The 12,249-nt window shown below is 40.4% G+C and overlaps 1 protein-coding gene across 2 annotated transcripts in view; it reads left to right on the top strand.

The window, feature by feature from the left end:
• Positions 1-12,249, top strand: part of DPYD (dihydropyrimidine dehydrogenase) — a 357,309-nt gene that overhangs the window by 53,707 nt on the left and 291,353 nt on the right. For both annotated transcript variants that reach the window (XM_062606149.1, XM_062606148.1), the window contains exon 3: positions 1,287-1,369. In XM_062606149.1, coding sequence (XP_062462133.1) covers positions 1,287-1,369 — 83 coding nt within the window. The remainder of the gene's footprint in view (positions 1-1,286; positions 1,370-12,249) is intronic.

Here is a 12,249-nt window from a genome sequence, read left to right as displayed (position 1 = left end):
CCCCTGCTCAGAAATGTAATGTTAAAACTTTAAAACTTTGTATTAAAAAGCCTATAATCTTATTTAAAAATAATGATAGTTTAAATGAGAATTGGGCAAGCTCAAATATCCTGTTAGGTCATTTACAAATATCTATTTCCTTCCCAGTAGTGCTTTTGTAGCCTCAAATTGAATGTAATTATACAAATAAAGAATCAATACACCAAAGAAATAGCAAGAGGTAACTTTTATTGTATTTGTTCTAACTATCTTTAAGATGTGGGCTTGAAAATGAAAGAAGATATTAAAAACTGGAAAAGCAATAGGACCAAATAATAGTGCACATATTTCCTTAACAGCTCCTGCATAAAGAACCTGAGAACCCTGCCTTCAAGGTTGTTAGCAATAGTTAACTGTTTCGCTTGCAACTTGTGCTTCTTTGGCACCCATATGGCAAAATTATGCCTCCCAGAGGAAAGTTTTGGTATTGGAGATAGGTTCTACAGGGAGCAGCGGTAACCTAAAAGTCTCTTGTATTGAGGAAGCTCAAGAGAATGTAAGAATCTTTTGATTGATGCCGCTGATCAGAGAATTGTTTTGCTGGTGTTTCATGCTCACTTTGCACAGACACAGATTTCTGGCCTTCCCCCCCCAGCATCTTCTGAATCCATTTTACTGCCTTTGTGGAAGCAGGAAAAAACAAAAAGATGAGCACTCTGTTGGATGGAACCAGTCACACAGTTAATAACAATTAATAGAGGATAGTAAAGTTTTGGCTTCATTGATAATCTCCAGATTGTTGGCTTTTTCTTCCTTTTAGACATCCTGGTGAGCCAGGATTTCAGCCTCGAGTGGTTGAGGTGTCTATAAGTAATCTTTTCAGTTTGTTAGGCTTTTAAAATGAAATAGGAATTAAATACAATTGGTTTATTTCCTTGGGACAGAATGGATAACTTCTATTCGCATTCTAAAACACACATTTTGGTTTCTGTTCTTGTCTGCATATAGCAGCTTTGTAGCCTCGCGTATTGGTAAAGGAAAAACGAATTCCTTTCTGAAAGCTAAAACCAAGGAAAAATTCTATACATTTTTCCTGGAACATTGATACGATGATTTCCATGACAACCATATAATAAGATTCATGTTTACTTTGTTTCTGAGTTCTCAATGTCTTTTTAATGACTCCTGTGCAATTAAACCAGAACGCATCGTTTGAGGTTCTGTGATACAAACCCGTGTTGCCTGCCTGATGTCGAATACTGTTAATAAAGGTACAATATACACGTGAATATGTCTGTCTGTTGCAGAAGTGTGAGCAACTGGAGAACAATTTTGATGACATCAAGCACACGACTCTTAGTGAGCGCGGAGCACTTCGAGAAGCAGTGAGGTAAGTCTGGGTCACCATAGCAACAGTCACAGATGTGGTAAAGAAAGAGTCATTCTTCATTATTGGGGGAACAAATGAGTTCATTGCCACCATTCAGCTCTATTCTCTAAGGTATTAATTTGTCAGTGGAGAGGCTTCCCTTGAGGCTGTACTTTGGTTTTTGAAGCTGCATAAATGTTAAGCCTGACTGCACAGTAAAAAATGTAAATGTTTAATTTGTTATTTAAAATGCTTAAGGGGTGCCTTGCTTTATATTTAGTGAATGAAAATATTGTTCATCTAAATTCTGTAAGTGCTAAAGCAATTGTGCAATGCTGTTTGAACAAGCTTGTGTTTGCCTTCAAATTGGATTTGATTTTTATATATGTAGTACCTGTGTGCTCTGATTTTAACACCAGGTTGGCATGATTTTGGTTGTGCTAATGGAGCATTAAAATTTCACTGGTTCTTTGTATATTGTAGAGATGTATTTTTTGCTTAATATTCTCACCTCATTGCACTTCAGCCTTAGCAGATGCGGTTAAGATTAGTCAGGACATGAATCTTTGGCCACCCTTATTTGCAGAGTATCTGCATATAGGACTCCAAAGAAACTTGCTGGCTATAGCATGTGGATTTTCTAAAGTAATAATCAGGAAGATGTTAATTCTCTGTAGATGAGGAAATCATAGTGACCTGGACTTGTAAAGGTTTTGAAAGTTGGATAGTAAATGATGCCAACATAGTGCTTCATTTCACATGCTTGGTATCAGAGTAATTACTTGGACTTACACTTCAGCACAGTAAAAAGCCAAAACAACAACAGAAAACTGAGGGTCTTGAAATACTCATCACCCTCCCCTTTGCTTTAATTGTGTTTAGAATCCCTATAAATTTACATTTGGGTGTGAATGACTTGATGTGCATGACACTGACTTTATGTTAATGGTGCTCTTGTCTCATGTTACACTGCTGTGAATAAGTGTTTGTAAAGATCCTGTGAGATGCAATGCAACCTGCCTCTTTTGAACCCTTTCTTACTACCTTCAGATAATATTCTTTCATTTCTGAACATTTCAGCTCCTGGTGTTGCAGGTAATTCTAATGGCATTCAACTTTCTAATTGTGATTTCTTGCTTTTTGCTTTCTTTGCTTCATACATTTAGGGCTTTTCCCCTATGTGACCCTTCATCAGCATCTGTGATTTCACATTATGTGATATAAAATAGAGATGAGGAGAACTTTTGGTCTATGAAACTACTTTTAGTGTTCTCAACAAAGGGCTTTTCAAGTTGCTGCTCTCCTGTAACACAGGGAGGTTTGTGGTGTGCTGTGATACATGACTCAGCAGAGTTAATCTTGACAAAATTGGGAGCTGACAGCTCTTTGGTGATAAACACTAGCTAGCAAAGGAAGCTTTGGCATTTTAAAGGTCATGGTTCTGTTACAAGGACTATGTAGAGGAGTCTCATGATTCTATGCTCTGCATACAATAAAAAGCACTTTATTAGCTCATAAATTCGTACCCTGGCTATTTCAGCTGGTGTACAAGCCATTCTGAGGAATAGTTATTGATTGTGAAGTGAGACAGGTATTGTGCAATGCTGGGATTCTCTTAATTGCAGTCAATATTATATGATTGCTTCTTTTTCTTAGTTGTTTTTGTGGAGGTAAAGAAGTACCTGACTTTAAAACGCGCTGCAGTCTTTATTTAGTATTATGTCCTTGCCTAACACATCAAAGGTACAAAATGTGAATTTAGAGAAGTATATGCAGGTAGTTCCTATGTATTTTTCTACATGTGTGTAGAAGACACTTGTTATTTTAGGCTGAAGAGTTCTTTCAGCTGCTTCATAGTCACCCACATCCTTGGTAGCTGCATTTTTCTGCTTTTTTTGGATGCCAGGATTATTTGTAGCATATGGAATTTGAATGGTACATTTTGACAGATTCAGGTTCACTTTGCTTTCCCATACCTATAGTGGACATCGGACCAAACGAGGGAGGACATAGATTTGCTGGCCTCAGGATTGTGAGGTGCTTTCCTCCTCCTTTTGGTGAGGGAAGCATGTGAAAAGGGTTGCACATTGCACAAAAGCACTAAAATCATGTGGTCCTGAAAGCGAGGACAACAACAAAGTCCTAGTTGGATAGCTAAATGCATATGTGTGGATCCCAGATGAGCCTTGAGTTGAGTGGCAGTGTGCCCAAATCCTCTCTGATTTCCCAGAGTGCTACTGCTGCTCTGCCATAGGAGACAATCAGTGTTTTCCCCCAGTGCTCCTGTTTGGAATGAGGCCTTCCCTTTTATCTTTGAGAGAAATGGTCAAATGAATATAGGTTTCAGTACATTTCTACACTAGGAATATCACTGTGCTCTGCATAAACACTAATATCCAGGAAGGGTCTTGTTCTTTTCCCAGCTCTTCAGAAAGAGAATGGTATTTAAATTAAGGATTACTGAAAGCCATCTTTTATGTATATAGATGTATGCACAGGAAAATTTCTGAGGGGTTTTGAAATGGTCATAAAGCCCAAGAACTTTCCCTAGTTCCACTTTATATATAATTTTAGGCTTTGAAGGAGGTCATGGGCTGATAGTAGTTTGCCATTACTCAGCGTATAAAGAGTGGTATTGTAAGAAGTTGGTTTACTTCTGATTTCACATCAAATCATAAAGCATTTAATTCAGTTAATGTTTTGCTTATTTTGTTAATGTATTCCAAATGGTTTATTTAGTATGATATTTTAATGCAACTGCAATGCTTAAGTAAACAATAAAAATAGATTAGTGTTTGGAATTGGCTTTTATAAATGGGCCATCTATTGCTTTACATGCCTCGAATGTGTATACAGTAATTGGGCATTTGAGGTAGTAATTTGGCAGAAAAATTGCATAGATATGTACCTATGATGTCAGGTTGCAGAAGTAAAAGCATTAGGCTTTTGTTAAACAGGGCTTAGTTTGTTCTTAGAGTATAATCAGTGTAAAAGACCTGGATCCTGATCCTCAGGAAAGCTTCATCTAGGAATCTGAAGGAGCTTTTAGACTGGTTTGGCTGCTATAAGGACATAAGTATTTGAAGAGGAGGAAGTGCCTTTGCTAACTGTGTGCTGACCTTGGTAGTCTTCTCGTAAGTGGAAAACCAGAATGTGGACTGCAGTAACCATTCCTCTAGGAAAGTAGGGTAAGGGAGCCTTGAGGAGTCACAGGCTGAGCACGCTGGAGCTGTTGAGCCTGGAGAAGAGAAGCTGCGTGGAGACCTCAGAGCAGCTTCCAGTGTCTGAAGGGGGCTACAAGGATGCTGGAGAGGGACTCTTCATCAGGGACTGCAGCGATAGGACAAGGGTTGATGGGTTCAAAATGAAACAGGGGAAGTTCAGGTTAGATCTAAGGCAGAAGTTCTTCCCTGTGAGGGTGTTAGGCGCTGGCACAGGGTGCCCAGAGAAGCTGTGCCCTGTTTCAGTGTGAACCCATCACCCCTTGTCCTATCCCTACAGTCCCTGATGAAGAGTCCCTCTCCAGCATCTTTGTAGCCCCCTTCAGACACTGCAAGGCTGCTAGTTAGCATGTGTGAAAGCTTTGCAAGTGAAAACTAAAGCTGAGTATTTTTGTATAGACTTCTTGTTACTAGAGGAAAATGTAAGCATATTTCTTTGTGCTTCGAAATGGGAAAGGAGATAGAAAGTTTGCTTGTCTGTTTGGATCAGTATGAAAAGACACCAGAGTTCGTTTGGAATTTTATTTTGCATTCACATACTTGCATATGGCTTTGGATAATGTGAACATGAACATGAGGCTTCAACTGTGATTTCCAGTTTGATAGAGACAGTTTCTGTTAATGATGATATTCACTGTTGTCTTGACAACTGTATAAGCTGGGGTTAGTAATAATCAAGCTTCTTTTAATATGGTCTAGACTCTCAGATGGATTTGACAGTTTCTATGGCTGGGCAAAACCCAGGAAAATTGCAGTGTAAGAAATTCCATGATTTCACAACTGTTCATTAGTATTTACAGAGTCAAAGTTACGGATTTAAGAACATGGGAACAAAACAAGTCTGCAGCAAAACCACAGTGTAACCAACATATTAAAGTTTAACATATTAAAAGTATTCCTGCTTTCCTGTATTGTTTCTAAGCTGTCCTGGGAGATGGGACCAATCTCGAGTAACGTGAAAGGGAGGGTGAATGAGGAGGAATAAAGATGATTGCTTCTGGATTCCTGATTCAGGTCTTAAAGGTCATCTATTCAAATAATTCCTTCATATTCTGGTGAGATGAAGACTTTGGAGGGAATTCCAGTGATCCAGAGTATCCACAAGCCTTGGGATCAGTGTGCTTATTTGGGACTGAGGGAGGAAGTTTGAATTTCTCTTCCACCTTCTTCTATCTTTACATTTCTACTGAATGCAACCATTTGAATACTGCTTGGGGCAGGTTTTTAGGGGAGAAACAAGTGATTCCTTCCTATGTATTTAACAAAAATAACAACCCACAAAACTGTGGAGTTTGGGATGCAGAATATTAGAAGCACTTGAGAACGTTTAGTAGTACTTCCATAGTAAAGACCTATGTGGCTAATAGAAATGAGTCTAACTTTGGTGTGAGTGCTATTTGGAAACCAGAATTTCACTTTCATCCCTAGTGTGCATTACAGAGCAAACAGATTGTTTATGGAATGGGGTGGGTTAAATGGCTCTCCACATGGATTCCCTGGCATGCCCAGCCTACTCCTGGATTTTAATTGATGTATATGGAAGTGTTTAGCTGAGGATGCTCTGCGAAGGAGCTGGAGTCAAGCAGGATCTAACCTGTGTATTGCAGGGGCTGTAGATGTGCTGTATGCTAAACCCAAGTGAATAACACATGGGATGACATTTTATGCCCATAATCATAGTCTGCGTGTGAAGAATTGCATTTTAGCAACTGCACTGCAGCTCTGTGTGTATTGAGCTGTGGTGATCAGGTGTTTTGGGGCTGCTCGCAAGTCAGTAAAGATGGACAGAATTAATGAAAAGAGCAAAATATTGCTTTGTCTCATTAAGAAGCCTGTACAGTTTTAATACCACAGCCTGTGGCAGAGCATGAAGAGGGGTTTTCTGTTTGTCAGCATCACTTGCATTGACCAAATGTTGGCCATGTATCTTCAGAGTGCAAGGCAGCCCTGTCTATGGATAGCTGTGGCTGAACAAGCTCTTTAGGTGCTAGAAGCTGTTAAGTGGCATTAGCAAGGCTCTGTGTTCATGCAGTTTTACCCTGGTCTTTGTTGGCGGTTTAACTCCTGAGTCTCCCATTAGCCATCCTCTGGGGGCTCAGCAATGCCTGGGATACACTGCTTAGATCTTGCCATGATGGAGTAATTTCTGTGTACAGGCAAACACTCTGCAGAGCTGTAACACGCAGCATATACAAGAACCTGTGACATTAATGTAATCATTTCTATGAGGGTTATTAGAATATTTGTTGTTGTCCTGTATCATATACATGGAGAATTAAAGCTCTTCATATTTCAAGTGTGATGGGGAACGGCTGGGGGACCTGGGGGGTTTAGTCTGGAGCAGTGAAGGCTCAGGGGGGACCTTATCGCTCCCTACAACTGCCGGACAGGAGGATGGAGCCAGGAGGGGCTGGGCTCTGCTCCCAAGGAACAAGGGATGGGACGAGAGGAAACGGCCTCAAGCTGCACCAGGGCAGGTTTAGATGGAGCTGAGGAACAATTCCTTCCTCACAGGGTCCTCAGGCATTGGAACAGGCTGCCCAGGGCAGGGCTGGAGTCACCGTCCCTGCAAGTGTTCACACACCGTGGAGACGAGGCCCTCAGTGCCACGGGTTAGTGGTGGCCTTGGCAGTGTTGGGGTAAGGGTTGGGCTGGGTGAGCTGAAAGGGCTTTTCCAACCTGGTTGATCCTGTGATATGACAAAGTCTATTGTTTAGAGTCACAGGTATAGCTCACACTGAAGATCTTGTGGAACGAGTGATAATGTTCATCCTCTGCACTTTAGAATACAGTATGTACTTGATGTATTTTTAAAGTATAAGTCAAGAAAACTATCAAGTGTCTTGTTTCCAGCTTGATTGTGATATGGGCTTTTCTAGTGAATATCAACTTCATAATACGTTGACTAGAAGTTTTGATACTGAATTATACCTGGGAGTTTATTTCAGCTGGTTGTTGCACACGTGTTGTTCCAAAGGTTGTATGTAAGTTCTCATTTCTAACCTATGAACTGTAATTTGGTTTTGATGTAGTGATGTAGACAGGCTTTTCTCTTTGAATATTATAGAGGAGGGGATCAAGATAAGCCTAGATTGCTTTCCTTTGAATGCTCATTTAGTCACCTAGGTGTATTAGTCAACTATGTAAAACTAGTTAAACAGTTAAACTAGCAACTTTGACCTAAACTTGTGCATTGATGTTGTTCATTGCTGGCAGATGTGAAAGGGGATTGAATTTTTCAGTGATTCCAATTGGCAGTTGTGTATATTCACAGTTACTTTACATAAGGGGACTGAATTATGCCCTGCAGTGTATATAAACAACATGTGGATCCAGACCAAAAGCATTGTTAGCAACATAGCAATATAGCCAAACCGCAAATAAACACCCCAAGTTATATTCATGGTTTTGCAAGCTGCATTATAGTTACTACTTCTGTTGATCTACCGAAGTGTGCTTTAGACAAAATCTTACATGCATGTGTTTGGTGAAGGTTAGCATGCTTTTCATATTCTTCTTGCATGTGTTATGGTGACTGAATGATGCTTCAGGTCTGTTCTGTGTGTGGTAAACACATCATTTCTGTCTTCACATGTACCAGTCCCCAAATGTATTTCAGAAAGGAGATGGGGAAAACAAAACCCTCTTTCCTGTCACTTCAAGAGAGGGGAGCCTGTTCTTCCTTCTGAACCATTTAGTGTTTTGATTTAGAGTATTGGATAACTGTCAAAATCGAGCTTTTTAGCAAGCTGCAGGAGATGTCTGATGTTGATGGTGAAAGAGATTCTGAGAACCACTGTGGCAGATGGCTCACCACAAAGACTCCAAAGGTGGCATGCAGTGGGTGCAGCCTCAGACCTCTCAGTGCCCAACAGCTGCTTGTCTGCCGACTGTGAAGTGGGGAAAATTGCACTGCAGAATTGGGAGTTCACTCTGTGGGTTCCGCTTAGTTACTTCTCAAAACACAAGGTTTGAAAATGTGGTCTTTACTGCTATTAACAAGCAGGAAAAATGCTCTGGGTTGCTCAAGGAGGTACATATATATATGTATGTATGTATATGTATGTATAGATAAAAACCATATGGATATACATAATGTGTGTGTATGGGTACATAATGTATATATGTGTATATATGTGTATGTATATATTTGTATATTCTATGTGTTTATATTGTATATATGTGTATATGTGCATATATGTATGTATATAACACGTGTGTATATAATATGCATATACATATATGTATATAAAATATGGATATACATTATATATATGCAATATATACACAATACGGATATACATATTTTATACACAATACATATACATACTATATACAATATGGGTATACATAATATATATACTATATATATACAATATTGCCTATCAGGCTTATGAATACCTTGGTTTCATCAGCTTATACACTTTGAAAAATGTATTGGTTCATTAAACAAAAATTACAATTGATCAACCAAAGAAGCTGAGAGCTGAATGAAGGCAGTTTGCTTTGACCCAGGGCTTTCTGCAGATCATTGAGATCTGATGTTTGCGTTCCAGGGCTTTGGATGGTTTAGTTAGAAGGTGGCTCCCACCACTTTGCTTCATATAAGGCAGAAGTTCTTCCCTGTGAGGGTGCTGAGGCACTGGCACAGGGTGCCCAGAGAAGCTGTGGCTGCCCCATCCCTGGCAGTGTTCAAGGCCAGGTTGGACACAGGGGCTTGGAGCAACCTGCTGTTAGTGGAAGGTGTCTCTGCCTGTGGCAGGGGATTGGAACTGGATGATCTTAAGTTCCTTTACAACCCAGACCACTCTGGGATTCTGTGATTTCAGACCATAACAAAAGTCTGGGACATACAGAGAAACGGTGTGTTACAGCTTTGGTGAAGAAGTCAGCTGTTATAGCTCAAGCTCTTTAAGCTCGTGCTGTTTTATTTGTAAGTCATGAATTTAGTCTCCATTATTAAGATTACCACATTCCACATGTATGCATGAAACCGCATTTCCTACAGTGACTTCTGTTTCATGTACAGTCACTAACCAGTCTGTCTTTACAAATGCTATATCAAATATATCTGCACTTGTTTCTTTTCAGACATTTACTGTAGTTCTCAAAAGCCTGAAGAAGTGTTATAATGTGATTCTCACCAGAACACTTAAAAAGACATTGATTTACTGTCTGACACCATCACAATAGAATAATCTTTTAAAACTATAAGGTTTTGTAACTTATTTTTAAGCAGCACTACTATTTTTTTGCTACTGTTTGTTAATAATATTCAGTATTTTGACTATTAGTGTACTTTATAAATAGCGATTACTATTACTCTGTTTAATATTTAATGATCACTGTTACTACGAATTATCATTACTACTATGAATAGTGTTTGTAAATACTATTTGCTTTATTACTACTATTCAGTAGTAGTGTTTAATGGTACTTTCTAATACTACTAATGCTTTTATTACTGCTATTTTGCCTACTGAAATGCCTCTAAGCCTCAAGGAACATTTATTGTCCACCCTGTGGTTTCCATGCTGCTTAAAGTAGCAGGTTTGGGAGCAGTGATGGTTCTTCATCAGGTTCTTTGATCAGGCATTGGAAGAGGCTGCCCAGGGCAGTGCTGGAGTCACCGTCCCTGCAAGTGTTCACACAACGTGGAGACGAGGCCTCGGTGCCATGGGTTAGTGGTGGCCTTGGCAGTGCTGGGGTAAGGGTTGGGCTGGGTGAGCTGAAAGGGCTTTTCCAACACCACTGATGCTATTAATTAGTGTTAAGCAAGCATTTGCTTTGTTTTTGGTAATGTAGAAAGAAAACGGTTTTGGTCAGCATCTGTATTACCAAAAGGGTAAGAAAACACTTATCATTTAATTTATTCCAGGGACCTACAGTGTATTACTTGTTGTTAGGTCTTGGGCTATGCCTCACAGTGTCCACACCTCAGTGTTCCCGCTGCACATTTACTTGCATGGCAAGTAGATGCTGGTGGTGTCAGCCCTCTTCTCGCCTGAAGTGTATTCTCTTGTGATTTCCTCTCAGATAAAATGATTAATTGGGGTGGGAATTGTTGTCCCTGTAATTAAAGAACTCTACAGAAATGTTTGAAAATACTTACATAGGAGCTGTTACATATTTAAGAAAGATTCTGGTTTTGTGGAGTGTTTTGCACTAGGGAGAGCTGTGACTGCATGACTAAGCCTGAGTGCCACTAGCCATGGAGCTGCAGTAGCCAGAAGAGAGCTGAGAGTCTTGTTTCTTGGATGAATCAGCCTGCACTGAGGTGCAGCTACACTGTTAGCATCTGGCCTAACTTCTGGGGTTTTTTTTGGTAGGTGCAGACAAGCTTAAATAGCTCCTTTGTCGTCAAATGTTCAGTCATGGCCTACCTGCAGGGTGCCTCTGTGTCATCCTCACTGACACTAACTGGAGAAGAGAAGCTGTGTGGAGACCTCAGAGCAGCTTCCAGTGTCTGAAGGGGGCTACAAGGATGCTGGAGAGGGGCTCTGCATCAGGGACTGTAGTGATAGGAAAGGGGTGATGGGTTCAAAGTAAAACAGGTTAGATACGGCAGAAACTCTTCCCTGTGAGGGTGCTGAGGCGCTGGCACAGGGTGCCCAGAGAAGCTGTGGCTGCCCCATCCCTGGCAGTGTTCAAGGCCAGGTTGGACACAGGGTCTTGGAGCAACCTGCTCTAGTGTGAGGTGTCCCTGCCCGTGGCAGGGGTTGGAACTGGATGAGCTTAATTAAGATCCTTTCTAACCCAAACTAGTCTGGGATTCTGTGATTCTAAGACTCAATCAACATAGTGGAAAGCCAGTGGGGCAGGAGGATGCACTCCTGCTGTGGCTGTGAGTCCTGCATGTGGCACATGTGCACCTCTATGCTGTCTCTACAAGTGCCAGCACAGGCAACTGTGATGAGGAAGCAGCAGGGACATAGATGTCCATGTTGGTTGCTCAGGCCTACAGGAGTAGGTTAGATCTACATTGAAATAAACACTACCTGCATTTCAGGGAGGGTTACGTCAGGTCTTGATGCCAACTGTTTTGCTGTAGAGACCCTCTACTGCTGAGCACTTAAATGACTGCACATATAGATGCAGTCATTTTGGGATATCTTCTGCTGTTTGATATGTAGCCATTCTAGGGATAAATCCTTTTGCAGCCAAAATCATTGAATCCCAACTGGTTTGGGTTGGAAGGGACCTTTTTCTTTTCTAATACAGGAACCCGTTTAACTGGCAGAGACTATACAGCATAAATAGTTTGCTGTCTTTCCTAGTTGAATTAGGTATGTTTCACTAAATGTAAAGCTGTCTCCCTGTACTCCCTGCTTCTGTGATCTATTTTGATTCTTTCATTCTACTTGGCTATGCTGGGTGAGTGAACAGTTTACCCCTAAATTGGAAAGGCCTGAGTAATCTTTTGCTGTTGGCATTGCTAAGCATTCTTTCTCCTTTTAGTATAACAATGTCATAACATATACCTTTTATTTTGCCTTCAAACTGTACCTGCAAACAGAGCTGTGAAAAGGAACTTCTCTTAAATCTTATTTAATTCTTGATGTAAGACAAGAATTTATTGCTTTTGAGCTGAAATTGTGAAGCCACAAGCTGGTAACGGTAACTCAATGTTTGTAATAGGAAGCGTTGTTCCTGTAGCACGGTCCAATTATACAATAGTAA

Source organism: Pezoporus occidentalis, unplaced genomic scaffold (genome assembly GCF_034315485.1).
Source record: "Pezoporus occidentalis ecotype Australia unplaced genomic scaffold, CSIRO_AGI_Poc_V1 ctg94, whole genome shotgun sequence".
NCBI lineage: Eukaryota > Metazoa > Chordata > Aves > Psittaciformes > Psittacidae > Pezoporus > Pezoporus occidentalis.
The sequence above is the reverse complement of the archived record's forward strand: the minus strand, read 5'-3'. Positions and strand labels throughout refer to the sequence as shown.